The 16999-nt window shown below is 41.9% G+C and overlaps 1 protein-coding gene across 1 annotated transcript in view; it reads left to right on the top strand.

Moving 5' to 3' along the window:
- MYO10 (myosin X) overlaps positions 1 to 16999 on the top strand; it is a 566410-nt gene that overhangs the window by 59075 nt on the left and 490336 nt on the right. Inside the window, exon 5 of the mRNA XM_044065222.1 lies at positions 7398 to 7464. Within this exon, the coding sequence (XP_043921157.1) occupies positions 7398 to 7464 (67 nt within the window). The remainder of the gene's footprint in view (positions 1 to 7397; positions 7465 to 16999) is intronic.

The following is a 16999-nucleotide window of genomic DNA, read 5'->3' as shown; positions in this document are numbered from 1 at the left end:
GGCGGCCACCAAGAAGGAGCTATCTGAGATCTCCACATTTGTTCATCCTCCTAATACAGACTCTAGGATCATGGACAGATACGGAACGTGCATGTCTAGTTCAGCGGCCTTTACTCTTCGATCCCTGAACTATCTCACAGATTTCACCAGACTACACAGAGATCTCCTTAAGGAGTTAAGAGATACTCTGCAGGGTGCAGTAGCTGTGGGGGTCTCAGATAAGGTAACCTCCCAGCTTGCTACCCTAAATTCCCTTATAAACTCTTCCATGTGTCTGATTTCATATGCAGCTGAAGGAACGAGTATAACAGCGCGTACAGGAATTGCTGTTAGGAGACACTCCTGGTTGCGCTTATGTTCATTTATGGAGCCCTACAAGTCATCCTTTTTAAACACCCCCTTTGATGGTTCATCACTTTTTGGACTGAAAGTGAAGGAAACACTTACCAGGTGTGAGCAAGATGGAAAGATCTGTCTGCCTTAGGAGTCCGTTTTTCCACTCCTACCAGACCTTATCCTAAAGGTCGGAAAAGTGGGAAAATGTGGTTCCGTAAAGCCCAAGGAGCTTTCTTTGACACACATGGTGAAACCCCCTCTAGAGGTAGAGGGGGGGCAATAATGGGAGATGCCGACCACGCGGCAGAGGGGGGCCCACAAAATCAGGGTGACAAGGATCAGTTCTTTAGCAAGTCCTACCAGCGTTCCTAAAGGAGGCCTGTCTGTCCATCTCTGGAGGCAGTTGGGGGATGCTTATCTTTGTGCCCAGACACCTGGCTAAAAATCACAAAAGATTGGTGGGTGCAAATCATTATATCCAGGGGATACACTATTCCCTTTACTACCCCTCCACCCCCTGTGAAAAAAATCCCAGATGTTCCACCCAATCACAGGGAACAGGCAACCATAGAGATTACAAGGTTGCTAGAAAAGAGTCATCCAACCAGTCCCAGCAGATCAGAGAGGATCCGGAACTTACTCAAGATTCTTTTTAGTACCAAAGAAAACAGGGGACTGGAGACCAATTTTGGATCTCAGCAGGTTGAACAAATCTGTCAAGAAAACAAAGTTTCGGATGGTAATGCTACAGTCTATACTTCCTTTTCTAGGAAAAGACAATTGGATGTGCTCAACAGATCTCTAGGATGCGTACTACCATATAAAGATGGCCAGACCATCCGGGGATCATCTGCACTTTCGGCTGGGAGCCAGTCACTTTCAGTTTCGAGCTCTGCCCTTTGGTCTCACTACAGCCCCCAGCATGGTCGCCAAATGCATGGCAGTAGTCATGGATCACCTGAGGCAGTTAGGATTCCAGTTGTTTCCATATTTAGACGACTGGCTCCTCACCGCCACCACCAAGCATCAACTCATACATGCAAGGGAGACAACCTTAGATCTTTGTAGTTGTTTGGGGATTACTGTAAACTGGGACAAGTCTGCTTTACAGTCATCCAGATGTACCATCTTTATCGGAGCAGATCTTGACACAGTTTCCATGACTATAAAACTTCCAATGGAAAGAGTGGTGAACCTTCAACAACAAATTCTGAATCTCATCTCCAAACAGAGAGCCCCAGTTTCAGTAGTGCTCAAATTACTAGGGGCCATGGCAGCAGCCATCATTGCTATTCCATTAGGCTGAATGCACATGCGGATACTACAGTGGCTGATTTTCACAGTGGTCTTATCAGTAACTTCCAATGTCTCACCACATTATAATAACAAAGTCATGCAAAAAGAATCTTCTTTGGTGGCTGACCTCTCCTCAAATGACAATAAGACGTCCCTTTATTCTTCCAACCCCGGTTGCCACTGTGAGCGAGGATGCCACTCTGATAGGGTGGGTGGGGTGGCATTTTCAGGGAAGGACAGCCCAAGGCACATGGGAGAATCATGAGGCTCATCTGCATATCAGTGTCCTAGAGATGAGAGCGGTACTTCTAGCGTTGCAGTCATTTCTACCTCTAGAGACTATTACAATACAGACAGACAACATGTCAGTAGTTTGGCACATAAACAGGGAGGAACCAGATCATATCTCTTGTGTCGAGAGGCCTTGAGAGTATGGCAGTGGGGAATATCCACCCAGCCCTTTCTGATAGCAATGCACATTCTGGGGAGGTCCAATGTGATAGCAGACGAGCAATTCTGTCTCCTCATGAGTGGTCCCTGAAAGAAGAAGTAGCGGAAAGAATGTTCCGCAGATGGAGTCAGCCTTGCTGTGACCTCTTTGCAACCCCCACCAACACCAAATGCAGCAACTACTTTGACCTGATCCTCAACTCAGGAGATGCCCCAAGGGATGCACTTGTACACATTTGGCCCCTGGGACTTTTTTATGCTTTTCCCCCATTTCCTCTGATACCCAAATTCTTACAGAAAGCAAGCACTCTGGGAAGGACCATTATTTTGATAGCGCCTTACTGGCCTCATCAAATTTGGTTCCTCTTTCTGCACCCTCATCTACTGAAAGAACCATGAATCCTGGACCCAGTTCCAACTCTTGTGATACATGCATCAGGGGTTCTTCATCCTGCAATTCATACCCTAAAATTGACAGCTTGGCTGCTCCAGTACCACGAATAGCCGGGTTCCACAATTTATCATCTGCAGCACAGAACATTCTAATTTCTTCTCATAAATCTTCTACTAGGAAATTATACCTTAGCGAGTGGAAAAGATTTTTCATATGGGCATCAGATAATAATGTTTATCCATATATGGCTTCGATTTCTTCCATTCTAGAGTTTCTGACTAAACTGTTTCATGAAGGAGCGAATGTAGCAACCCTTAGAGTTCAATTGGCAGCAGTCTCTAATTGTCATATTGGTGATCAACAGACCCTCATCATGTCACATAGACTTTCTAAAGCTTTTCTTATGGGTGCTATTCACTTGAGACCACCTATTAGAACCCCATCTGCTCCATGGAATCTCAATTTTGTGCTCTCATGGATCATTTTACCCCCCTTTGAACCTGCATCATCCTGTGATATGAAATACCTATTGTGGAAGACCATTTTCCTAGTAGCTATTACTTCCGCTTGAAGAGGGTACTAGTTGCTAGTACAAGGGTCTAGGGAACTACTAAAGGGGCTGTGAATACCGCACAATGTGGCTGGGCTAATATATGCCTTCGGGCAGATAGCCCAGTACTAACCTATGAACCTATAAGAATTTCAGGACTTCATGCCTTGTCCATCAGAACCCCATACTTGACTTTTCATAATGCTAGAGTAACATTGAGAACAAATCCTTCATTCCTACCTAATGTTTGTTCTGAAACAAATCTCAACCAGATTATAGAATTACCTGTGTTCTTTTCCAAATATACAAACAAAATGGAACACGTTGCACAAACTCGATGTCCATAAGCAACTTCGATTCTATTTAGACAGGACTAAGGACTTCAGAAAATTGGATCAACTTTTTGTCTCCTTTTCAGATTCAAAGAAGGGTACTCCAGTGGTAAAAACCACTTTATCAAAATGTTTTTCAGATTGTATTTCTTTCACATACAAGTCTTTGCAGATGACATTAAAACATAAAGTCAAGGCTTACTCAGCCAGGGCAATTTCCACTTCAGCCTTTCTGGCACGGCTGCCTATAGATACCATTTGTGCAGCAGCCACATAGTCCTCACCTCGTACCTTTTTCACTCATTACAGATTGGATAAGGCCTCTAGGGACAGGGCCTCCTTTGGTTCTATGGTTCTGAGGAATATACTTCCATGAGCCACCCAAGGAGATGGTGCTTGGGACGCTTACCCATCAGTGAAAATGAAGGCGAGATGGAACAACTTCACATAAAAAAGTTATGTACTTACCATAACGTTCCATGTGAGTTGCTCATCTCACTTCCATTCTTACGTCCCACCCACCAGCCCCCTACCTTTAAAGTCTTGAGGACTGGGAAGTTCCAACAAGTCTCGGTGATACTTTGTCCTTATCTACGGTATTCTTATTTCAATGACTGTAGTCTTTAGTTATCAGTATGAATGGGAAAACAAGATCTGAGAGAAGCATTATTGCATCATGGGATAGGGAGTAGGCCATGAACTGTTCGAAGACCTCGAGCTTTAGGATTTGGCCGAGTCTGAGCCAGTCCCATCAGTGAGAATGAAGGCAAGATAAACAACTCACATGGAACATTATGGTAAGTACATAACTTCTTTTTTTCTTTGCTAATGCTAATGGCTGTCAATATAAAAAAAGTGAGACGAGGATATCTCTGCCTCATTCCTCTCTTAACACACACCTTGTCAGTAAAAGCTCTCACACCTTAATTCTTGGCTCCACTCTTCATATATCCTCCTCATTAAAGATCATGTTTAGTATGGTGAAACAAAGTTTAAAAAAGTGTTCATGTGCATTGTTATGCATGCAAACATTTTTGTGTATAAATGTGTGTTGGTTCTGCCGTTTTAATTCAAAATTTTAAGTTTAAAAAAAGCTTCTAAACATGGATGTCTAAATTACTCCTGCTGCATTTATGATATCAATATTGACCTAATTGCAGGAGGCATTTACGTCTCTCTGGGGTCCCGCTCTAATTAAACTGCATTTGCATGAGTAAATATTTGTGAAGCAGTTGTATAATCTCCAACTTGTTAACAGTTTGGCAAAATACCAATTTGCCTTGCATTGTGTTTCAAAGATTTCATTGAGAACACTGTTTAGACCTTGCATGACTAATTGCCTGCACCTGCAGGCTGCTTGCCGTCAGTCAGAAGCACATGTATGTGAAAAACATCCAACTAGACACTACCATTTACACAACTTTCATCTTTTTCTCATTTTTATAGACCTTTGGTTGAAACCGTTGTCTCTAGTTCAAATTAAGACCTTTAATGCAGATATCCACCTTTGTAAAAACATGGGAAGTGTTATGGGCCAGATTCCAAAAGGGTTGCTCTCTTTATAAGTTTGCCCTGATTCTTAAAGACTTGCTCTTAGTGTAAGTGACTTACTTCAATGTAAGGCTTATCCATAAACAGGCTTACACCAGGGGGCCAAATTTTAATACACCTGCTGTTAGTATAAGTAAGTACTTAAACTGAGAGCAACTTTTTTGGAATTGGTCCTATTATCTTTTAATTCTAAATATATTATGATCAGTATACATTTATACAATTCCCAGCAACCATATATGTTGTATCTTTCGGCTTTTCCTGGTTAGGGGTTGCCACAGCGGAACTCCAGTCCTGTAATGATTGGCAGTAGATTTTTTACATGCCGATTTGCCGGCCCTGATGCACAACCTTCAACGAAGGTATGCCCATTCACACGTCTCCACACAGAAGACACTCTAGCTGAGAATCGAAGAGGACAACGTCTTACTGTGAGGCCACAGCACCACCACCGCAGTGCATTATATTCACTTTAACTTGTTTCTTATTACAGTGTGAAGTCTGGATACAGTACAGCTAAGAAAGAATACTTTAATATCACTACCATGAGCAGTAGTTATTGATAAACCTCTGTCATGTTGCATTTAATATTTTCCTGATGGTGTTCTTTACAGAATTAGTTTACAAAATAACATGCAATTTACATCAGAAATGTTAAATAAGTATTAATAAGGACAAAAAAAACTGTTTTACTTGCAGTCACTTCTTCATTCCATTAAGTGTCCTAAACACTAATAACAAAAAGTGGGGATTTATGTTTTGCAGTTCTCCCACTAGTTTAACATCATGAACAAACTTCCAGTCTTTTTCATCTGTTTCTTCTTGCAGCGTAACAGTTTGCATGCCTAAACTTCAGTCCTTTAGGAATCATATTCTGAAGACATTTGAATATAGGAACTTGAATCTTACACTTGACTGTAGACATCCCCTGATTGCCAGGATAAACCTGCTTCTCTTTTGGCTGGTGTGCAGTAAATATTAATTTTCTACAAACACTCTGGTGATCCCAGTTTTTACTACTTTTCCTTTCTTGATGCAACTTTGTCTGTTATTGGTTGTTGTTGTTGTGTCTTTCGGCTTTTCCCGGTTAGGGGTCGCCACAGCGGACCTCCGGTCCACTAATGATTGGTAGTTGATTTTTACATGCCGGGTTACCAGCTCTGACGCACAACCTTCAACGAAGGTATGCCCATTCACGCATGTCTCCACGCAGAAGACGCTGTAGCTGAGAATCGAACCGGACAGTGTGTTATAGGTATTGGTTTCTATTTGATGACCAGATTTGGATCATACATACAGTGTGAACTCTCAGTTAACCAAGTTTTGCTGTGGGGTACCATTCAGATTGCTTATTTCTTCTTTTATAAAACTAATTCAGTTCAGTCCTTCCACCTTCTGTAGTACATCAGGTTTTCTCTGCATGCTGTGTCTTCCATCTCTGCTATTTCTTCTTGGGGAGCTCATATTCAGCCAAATTTTCCTTAATTTCATTATCTGATTTCTGCAGTTTTATCAGCACAGCTGAATGACTACATAAAACTTTTTCCATTGTTTCCATCATTTTGCCATTTGAGTTTATAATTTTCTCCATCGTTCCAATTATTGTAAACACCTGTGAGTGCCTTTGATTTGTTTTTTCATTAGTTACTGTAAGCCATCACTTATACTATAGCTACATTTTGAACTGCTAGCCAGATTTTTTTTCTGTTCAGTTTTACTTTTATGTTATTTATTCTTTGACATCCAGAATTTTATCAACATGTGATAACTTTTACTGGCTTTTTAACTGCTGCTCAGTTTAGGAGCACTTTTAACATGTTACGTAAGCTAAAGTCATCTTGGAAGTCCACTACTGGATTTAAATATTATGACTGAGAGACTTTTGATTCCTTATTTCTTCTTTTTTTTCAGTATGTCTTCTCTGGGGATAGTTTCCTACAAGGCAGCCTGTTTCCTTTACCCTGTACATTTGTTCGAAAGATTTTTAATGGGCTTCTGGAGTGTTTATTTCCCTCTTTCTGTCACCTGCTGAAACAAGTAACGCCTCATAAACATTAAACTATTTAAAAAGTGAATTCACTTAGGCAAGAAGGTTATTCCCATCATATCTCTTGTGCTTACATTTTATTTAATTTTAGGACCATCTCAAATGTCTGTGGAAAGGAATGTGAAACTGTGGTAGTCGGCATGCTCATTAACTCATAAAAGGGACATGGACAATGGCATAAACTGTGATGGCATTGCTTCCACATATGTGGGCACAAAGTTTAAATTCTTCTCAGTGCAGAGCTACATAAGACGAAGTGCAAGTGCTATAGGCCTATTAAGACATCCCTGTTGAGCTGCAAATATGGTGACTAACTTTTGCATTGGAGCATACTTTTATGCTTTATGAATTATTTATTTTGTGTGTATATAGATTTGTAGTATGTTTGAAAGTAAGGTGCTGTGTTATGATTTACTAAAATATGATTTTTGTATTTTCTAGGGAAGGGCTAGTATGGGAAGATATTGACTGGATGGATAATGCTGAATGTCTGGATCTCATTGAACAGGTATTGACAAAGATTTGCCTTAAATGTAGAACAAAAACTCAAAATACATATAAGAGGAAACTATGTTTAGAAGCATTACTGTATCATAAAGAAAAAAAGATTTGGCTTGTATAATGAAGTATGGAGCAACTGTTGAAGCAGTTTCCTAGCCTTGAAGCATGTCAGGCAAGTGCAGCTAATACCATACAGTATACTATGTTGTAAAATGAGTCCAGAAAGTACAGCAGTCATACAGACAAAATGGGTAGACATACAAATATTAAAACTTTTACTTGGATGTTCTTGGCTTTTATTTATAAAAGATTTGTGAAATTGTAAGATACCTATTGTTTGCAGATGATGACAGTTTAATCTCATTTAACAGTGACCTTGCATAGCACTGTAATGATTTGCTGCTAAATATGAAACAACTGAAATGAGAATAGCAGCACCTCTGAGGTCATGTTAGTCTTCTAGACATGAATAGATTGCTGTCTTGAGTTGAGCGGGAATGCAGGTGCCCTTAGTCAGGAACGGCCTTAGGTCAACTGGCGCCCTAGGCAAAAGGGCTCCACGGTGCCCCACATCTCACACTACCTGGTGCTCCCATCCTGGTCTACCTACACCAAATAAATACTGGAAAAGCGCTCTTGCTAGATCGGCGCCCTAGGCGGCCGCCTAGTTGGCCTATGCCTAAGGCTGGCTATGCCCTTAGTGGAGGAATCTAAGTACCTAGGTTTAGTATTCATCAGTGATAGTTGTGGGAGGGGGTCATGAGAATTATAGGTCAATTGGAACAGTGGCCTCAGGCTTTTTCAGGCACTGAATCAGTTTATGGAAGTAGGGTGACAGATGAGTTCTTGATCAGTTCTCTGGGGATTACTGGTTAGTCCATGTCCCTGTCCTCATTCATTTTCCCAAACTGTAGCTAGTATCTGGCAAAGTGAGACTGTGAGAGATACAAGTGGCAGAACTGTGGTTTCTTGACAGGGTCACTGGGATGACTGCGCATAGAAGGATAAGGAGCTTGTTGACTAGAGAAATGGATCAGATCAGGGTGCTGTAAGTAAGCTTCTTTCATTTGAGAGGTGCTGAATGAGGTAGTCTCGAAATCTACCTGAAATGTGCTGGAGTTATTATAGCCCTTTGCTAGCTTTTGGAGTGCTTGCATATCTTCAAGGCAAGCTGGAATCTGTGGATGGGGAAAAGGAAAGTTTGTTCTGTCCTGCTTAGTTTACTGCTACCATAATTTTCACCAGGAAAAGCAACAGTAATATTAAATTTCTGCATATTACAATGTTTTCTGTGTAGTGCTGTTGAATGTATGAGTAGAACATGTTGTCGTTATAACTGGCCTGTGTACTTACAATGTTTCAGTGCAACGCAGTAGTCCATTTTGCACTGAAGGCAACCTCACGTGATGTATGATTCTGCAGTCATTAAGGATGTTTATCCAAGCAACAGAAATGTCATTACCAGAAAAAAATCGCAGTGCTATATATATAATGGGGTCTTGTTATGGGTGGTTGAATTAGCTGTATCAAATGTCAAGTGTAAAGTATAGCTCTGGTCAATGTAGTGCAGTAGCTAACAAAAGGAGTAAAGTACAAGTAAATGAGAAGTGAACGTGCCCATTACACACTTAAGTCTAATTCTTTAATAATTAGAAAAAAAAACATGACTGTAAACTGACCATTTTACTCAGCATCGATACAATTATTTAAAAAAAGTGTTTACTTAGATAGTTTCATATCTTTATCTGTTGTTCTGTGTTTGTGGTACTGGAAAGACCGTATTCAGTCATTACTGGCTTGTACAGTCACCTTGATCAAGCTATAGCTGTACTTCCGGAGTGGTTTGACACCTGAACCTTTTACTGCCCTATTTGGTCTCACTGTTTCATCCTGTATGTTGTGGTGTATGTCCAAGAACAAAAAATAGTGCATTGAGTAAAACATTGACACCTGCAGCTGAAACTGTGAAACTAGAGAGCAGGGTAAGCCTAAAATCTGTTTTCCTTTATCTTTTTTTTTTTTTCCCCTCCCCCCAGTCCACATTCATTTTCCCTGAGGACAAAGGCACCTTGCAAATATCCCTTCCATTTGTGGCACAACAGAAAACAATTATTTCACTGCTGAAGTTGTTTGTTCTGATTTTCCTCCCTTTTCATGCAAAATGTAAACAGAAAATGGTTGAGGTCCTTGCCCGTGTGTTCTGTTGTGTCATTACTTGGATACCTGTTTTCTAGTGCTACTATTCAAAAGTAGACTTACTTCCTAGCTGATGTCTACCTTTTATTTTTTCCAATCAGTGAAAATATATTTCCCAAGCTGTATGTCTTTGCTTTGCCAGTTGCTACAGTCCTTTGAAATGGGATTGGATAATGTCAGTTTTAAGGCTTTTCTCAGTGAAAGCAGTGAATACATTAAACAGCCAAGGATGGATTAGAATTTTCAGTGCCTTTTGTAGATGTTCATCATGTTACCCTGCTGCAGTCATCACATTTGGGTTATCCTGTCGTCAGGCGGTCCCGCAGTCGGCCAGAATTCCAAAGTCTTGGTCCGGCGTCGGTTGCTGTCGCCTCTTCCCTGACGTCAGTGCGCCAGGGGTATATATAATGCAACCGGCGCCATTTTCTTCAGTCTTTCTTGCCGCGCGGTGCCCGAAGCAGAAGCAGTTAACAAGTGCCGGTCGGCCGACTCCTGAGATTTTCTAATTCGAATTTCAGACCGAAGTCTTCTATAAAGCTAAGTACCCTGTTGGGGAAACTTTTCTTGCTTCAGACCGATGTCAGAAAAGTTAACAATTGTATTTCTTGTGGGAAGCAAATACCTCATAAGGATTTTCATTCTTATTGCATACCTTGCCTAGGCCCAGACCACGACATCACTTCTTGTCGGTTTTGTGCTAGGTTTAATAAGCGTACTATTAAAAGACGCTTTGATTTCGCATGACACTACTTCCGTAGGAAATTTAACTACACCATGCCATCGGAGCAACAGACTACCGGCGTGCACAAAAAACACAGGGATAAGGACAGACAGCCCAGGCCTAAGCCAGATTCTGAGGCCTTGGCCGATCCGGTCTCCGGTCCTCAGTGAGGCTCCGACGCAGCCCCTGACTACCGCAGATCTGGAACCCGAGACCGCTACGGAAATTTTGACGGAATGTACCAGGCCGACGCAGCCTTTTACTTCAGGCCCTTCCGACGACTTTGCTACAAAAGACGTCGGTACTACAGAAACGCCATTGGTTTCTGAAGGCGTTTTTAGACTAATGACCCTCACCATTAAAACGTTTCCTAAGTCAAAGACTCCTTCTAAATCTAAAAGGACTGCACTTCAGTCTCCTGTTCAAGGCCCCATGCCTAAGAAACAGATGCTCAAAATGGCTGAAGATTTGATTTCTTTAATCAGGGGTTCCCAGCCCCCTCCTGACAAAAGGCCTAGACAAGAGGAAGATTATGCACCCTTTGAGCAAATGTCCATTTCTTCAGACTCCTCTGAGGACCAAGACTACTCCTTCTCTCCTTATGAAGATTCTGATGCTGAGGACTCTATTCCCTAAGCTTCTCCTCCTGAAGACTACTCCTTTGGGGAAACTTTACACACTATGAGGGAACATTTTCACTGGGAAGGTCAGGACTACTCTGATTCAAAGAAAAGGCTCAGAGTTTCTTTTACTCCCACAACACAGACCACTTACCATCCCACCAGTTTTGGATATTGTGGATGATGTCTATTTAGAATCCAGTTTCAACCCAGACTCTCTACCTTCTGCTCCGGCTAAGCTGACAGATACTATAGAGTGCCTGAGTCCCACAAATTTCTTTACAAAAGCCCTGTAGCTGACCCAGATACTATCTCACAGGGTCGCAAGGGGGGCTAAGGCTTCTATGGCCAAAAACCCAATACCTTCTGAGAGGGATTCCAGAGCACTAGACAGGTGGGGGAAAAAGGTTTACACCTCAGCCACACTAGCTATGAGGGCACTGAATTGTCAATTTCACATGCTTAAATATCAGCAATTTCTAATCTCTCAGTTAAAGCAAAGAATAACCTCTCTCCCTCAACAATCTGAATTGAAAGAAGTACAGGATCTGTTGCACGCCACTGAGCAGGTGGGCAAACATACCTTAAAATGTGGGTTTGATTCTTTGGAGGCCTACTGCAGAGCAGCTGTCACTGGGTCTGTTATACGTAGGCATGCTTGGTTAAAGGAACAAACTCTGCCTGATCATGTTAATGCAAAACTACTAGATGCTCCCTTACAGCAAGATGTTCTTTTTGGAGTTAAAGCAGAAGAAGTATTAAAGAAATGGAAGATAAGGCAAAATCTGTGCAGACAGTCAAAGATTTCCTACAAGTACAACCCCCTCGCTTCAGCAGAAACTGGCCAACAAAAAATTGGTCCTTTCCAGCCACTGACAGTCCACAGAGGGGTAAATACAGATGCCCAAGAGGCAGAGGACAACCACAAGCCTAGTATAAACCTCGCCAATGGGGCTCTACAACACAGAAGGGAGGAGAAGACAGGTCTCAAACCACCAGAAGGCAAACTCAATGACTTGCACCTCATCTGGCCAAGCAATACTCTCTTGGCAGCCCCCTTGGGGGGAAAACTCGCACTTTTTGCAGACAACTGGCACATTGTCACAAAGGACAAATGGGTCCTAGACATAATTTTACGAGGATACAGATTCCACTTTCACACCTTGCCAATGAAAAGAGGAATGCCAAACCTGCCACAAAATCAATAGGCAGAGGCACAAAAACAAATTACAGCTCTCATGGACATGAGAGCCATTCAACTGGTACCTACTCGAGAGCAAGGCCAAGGATTTTATTCAAGACTCTTTCTAGTGCCCAGAAAGGACAATGCCTGGAGACCAATTCTGGACCTTTCAATTCTAAACACTTACTTACAAGTACCCAAATTCAAGATGCTAACACTACAGCAGCTACTTCCCATGTTGGGCAAGGAAGCATGGCTAGTAACGTTGGACCTCAAGGAGGCATACCTGCATGTCCCTATCAGACAAAGTTGCAGAAGATACCTCTGTTTCATTGCAGGTTCAACCCATTGCCAATTCTCTGCACTGCCCTTTGGCTTATCTACTGCGCCCAGAGTTTTCACAAAATGCCTGGTACCAGTAATTGCATACTGCAGACAAAGAGGAATTCAAATATATCCATACCTGGACGACTGCCTCATCCAAGCAGAAAGCAAAGACATTCTCTTACATCATCTGGCCTTTGTAAAGCATCTGCTAAACTGCCTGGGGTACACAGTAAACGAAAAGAAGTCAAAACTAGTACCCTCACAAAAAATGACATTCCTGGGTGCCAGCTTGAATACAACGGCCCAGAAGGCTTATCTTACGCCAGACAAGCAACTACAACTGACTCAATATTTCAAGGCAATGGCAACAAAGACCCAATTAACTGCAAGAAAAATTCTGCAGGCTTTGGGCTTCATGACATCTTGCATACTAATAATACCATTTGCAAAGCTGCATATGAGGAAATTACAGTGGTACCTAAAAAGCGTATGGTCTCAACACAGCCACAGCTTGGACACAATGATATCTCTCATTCACTGCCTATGACAGGAATTTTTATGGTGGTCACAGGCATGTCACCTCAACAAGGGTCAGCCTTTCACCTTGCCCCCAGCCAGGCAAACTATCACTACAGATGCTTCAGACTACGCCTGGGGGGCACACATGGCAGGACAATGCATTCAAGGCCTATGGACTGCAGATCAAAGAAATCTGCACATAAATCAAAAAGAGATGCTAGCTGTACAGAAAGTTCTGACAGCCTTCAAGGATCTATTACTTCCAGGACAACTTGCAATAAAGACGGACAACACCACAGTAATGTGGTACATAAACAAACAAGGGGGTACACATTCTTACCCTGTATGCAGGCAAGCAATGACCTTATGGAACACAGCTCTGGCCTACCAAGTCCAGTTACAAGCTCAATTCCTGCCAGGACAGAAGAACACATTGGCAGACGACCTCAGCAGAAACATCAAGGATCCCCACGAGTGGAAACTAGATCCCCAAATATTTGCAATGATAACTCAAAAATGGGGTCTTCCAGACATAGACCTGTTTGCCAGTCCTCAAAACTATCCACTGACAAAATTTTGTACAAGGACATTTCACCATCAAGCTTGGAAAGTGGACTTTCTCTCTTTCAGTTGGAAAAACCTGGCAGTATATGTCTTCCCTCCATTGCCTCTCCTCACAAAGGTTCTTTTGAAAGACAAAAAGGAGAGACCACGACTGATTCTCATAGCCCCAGACTGGCCACGCCAGCACTGGTATCCGCTATTGAAAAATATGGCCCACAGCCCACCATGGATATTGCCTCAAATCCTCCATTTGCTCACACAACAAAACAATCAGATTCTTCACAGCCAGCTCAAAACTTTAAATCTGGCTGCATGGCAAATCATCTAAACATCCAACCAGCACCTCTTTCACAAGCAGTTCTGGATGTTATTCTGGAAGCCAGGAGGCCAAGCACCAGGAAGGCTTATTCGGACAAATGGAAAAGGTTTTGTGCCTGGAACCAAGCTAAAGGCCAAGACACAATTCAGCCTCACATGCCTCACATTCTGCAGTATTTTGCTGAGATGTTGCACAAAGGACTTTCCTTTTCCTCAACTAAAATCCATGCTTCGGCTATTTCAGCTCACTACAACATGGATCCACCTTTATTTTCACATCCTCTTCTAAGGCAGTTCCTCAGAGGGGCAAAAAACATTAGACCACCCAGGAGAGCTCCTACACCAACATGGGACCTCAATTTTGTTCTGGAAAAACTAACGCTACCTCCCTTTGAACCAGCTTTCTCTGCAGATCTACAGTTCCTATCATGGAAGACTGTCCTGCTCCTAGCAATAACTTCAGCTAGAAGAGTCTCAGAGCCACAAGCACTAATGGCAGTGGAACTTTCCTCATTTTTCATCAAGACAGAGTTTCTCTATGAACTAATCCTTCCTTTATGCCTAAGGTGGTTTCCAGTGTAGCTTTAAGTCAAACCATCCACTTACCCACCTTCTTCCCCAATCCACAGAACAGAGGTGAGAGACTCCTGCATTCCTTGGACATTCACAGGCAGCTTTGTTACTATTTGGACAAAACTAAGGCTTTCAGAAAATCTGACCAGCTCTTTGTATCCTATGCTACAGCTTCTCAAGGGAAGGCTATTTCAAAGCAAACCATTTCTAAATGGATAGGTCATTGCATACGTTTCTGCTATACCCATCATGGGAAATCAGTTCCTGCTTCAATTAGATCCCACTCTACCAGGGCAACAGCTACCTCTACAGCCTTTCTCAGGGGGGTTCCAACCAAGGAAATTTTAGAAGCTGCAACTTGGAGTTCAGTACACACCTTTACCAAACACTATCACTTACATCTTTACTCAAAGTCCAGGACGGGCTTCGCCACTGCAGTTCTGCAGGGCCTTATAGCCTCCACTAACCCTCTATGATACCTCCCCTCTACCTTAGCTTTGGGATTCAACCCAAGTGTGATGACTGCAGCAGGTTAACACGATGAACATAGTACAATTTTGTACCTACCATAAATGTAGATGTTCGAGTGTTCACCCTGCTGCAGTCCAGGTTACCCCCCCTCCATCCCCTCTGATCTACTGGCTAAATCTCTTCTATGCCTTACTGATGTATTTGCTTATAGCTGAAGGGATTTTGTGTTTGTGCTGTGGTTACTCCTAATTACTGACCACCTTTTTGGGGGCACCTGACATCTGGGGCAAGAAAAACTGAAGAAAATGGCGTTGGTTGCATTATATATACCCCCCTTGCGCACTGACGTCAGGGAAGAGGCGACAGCAACATACACCGGACCAAGACTTTGGAATTCCGGCCGACTGCGGGACCGCCTGACGACAGGATAACCAAAGTGTGATGACTGCAGCAGGGTGAACACTCGAACATCTACATTTATGGTAGGTACAAAACTGTACTTTTACAGTGACTGTCAGTCTTTCACCCTCTACGCTCATCTGCACAAAGATGTTCCACAGTAGGCAAAATAGTAACATAAATTAGAATGTTCTGGTATTGTATTTATTAAAGAGGGTTTTAGCATACTTGCATGTCCCATACCCCAGGTCACAATGATTTTTTTTTTTTTTATTACTCCAAAATCCTAATTAAAGATGTATCTAGTGTAGCTCTCACTAGGAAAATCATCATCAAGATGTGTTTTCAGTGGTTCAACTGTAACAGTTACAGACTTGCAGCATAAAACAGACCACCTAGGAAATGCCTTCTTTGAATAGTTCCATGCACATTATGGTTAAAAAAATTATCTAACTTCTCAAGGTAACCTAGTCCAGAGTCTGGGCATGCACATCTGGAAAGCTCTTCTTTTTAGAGAAGAGTTCCAGCAGTTAAAACAGAACATCTGGTGGACTAAACATATTCATTCAGGCGCTCCTTTCAATAAAAGAACCTATATCCTAACCATTAAACTACTGCACTCTTGCAAAGTGAGTGTTCAGTAAATGTGCAGCAAACCTCCTCATTGTTTTTGCCATTTCTGTGTTCCTTATTGCAGATGATATTCAGCCAAACCCCTCTCCTGGTATTACATTCCCTAGTTAGTCAACTAAAATTATAGACCTATCAGTGGCTTCCAGGAACATTAGTTATATTATGTAAATAACAAATGTCCCCAATTAGAAGTATTGTCTTAACAAGTATGTAGTATTTGCTGACAACAGATCTTGCACTAGGCATGGAGGGGGAGGTGCTCTTTTGCTTGTACAGAAGGAGGGAAACTTGTATCCACTACTGCTGAGCATGGCAGCTTCAGACAATGAGCCCATCTAGCTGCTTGTATAAATTTTTATTCCAAAACACACTTACAAAGCCAAAGACTGTATTCTCTATGCACTCCAGCACGTTGGCTAAACAGCCTTCAAGGAGTAAAATTCATGAAACAAACTTCACAATAAATAATAGTCCCAATAAAAATCACCCTCCATAATTATCCAGTTTTCCAATCAAATTAAAAATTTCCAGTTGCACTCAGTATTAAGTCCATTTGGAATTAAAGCACCATATTTTTGAATGGATAATTGGATAATTATGGAGGGTGATCTTTATTGGAAATATTGTTTATTGTGAAGTTTGTTTTAGGAATTTTACCCCTTTAATCTGTTTTGCTGAGGCACTGGAGTGCATAGAGAGTACAGTCTTTGGCTTTGTATGTGTGTCTTGGAATAAAACATTTTCAGTGGATTATCTGGCCTTGTGTATTTTGTTTCTACTGTATTGCTGTTGTTTATGTACTTGTATAAATTTCCCTTGGTGTTCATACACAGGTACATTTAGCAGTAATCTCCATCATCTATTTCTTTGATACAGGCTGTTAAAACAAGATTCTTGACATTACAAGGTATCGCATACTCATTGTAGTGGGTGGTCTAAGCTTAGACTGGAAAGGTTCACTTGGAACACATTTAAGTGAGCTAGTTACTGTGCATCAGCTAAAACAGTTAATCTCATG

The sequence above is a fragment of the Protopterus annectens genome, chromosome 3.part0 (assembly GCF_019279795.1).
Source record: "Protopterus annectens isolate FY-2018-M chromosome 3.part0, PAN1.0, whole genome shotgun sequence".
Taxonomy (NCBI): Eukaryota; Metazoa; Chordata; order Ceratodontiformes; family Protopteridae; genus Protopterus; species Protopterus annectens.
Note: the sequence above shows the minus strand (reverse complement) of the source record. Positions and strands in the feature narration are given on the sequence as shown.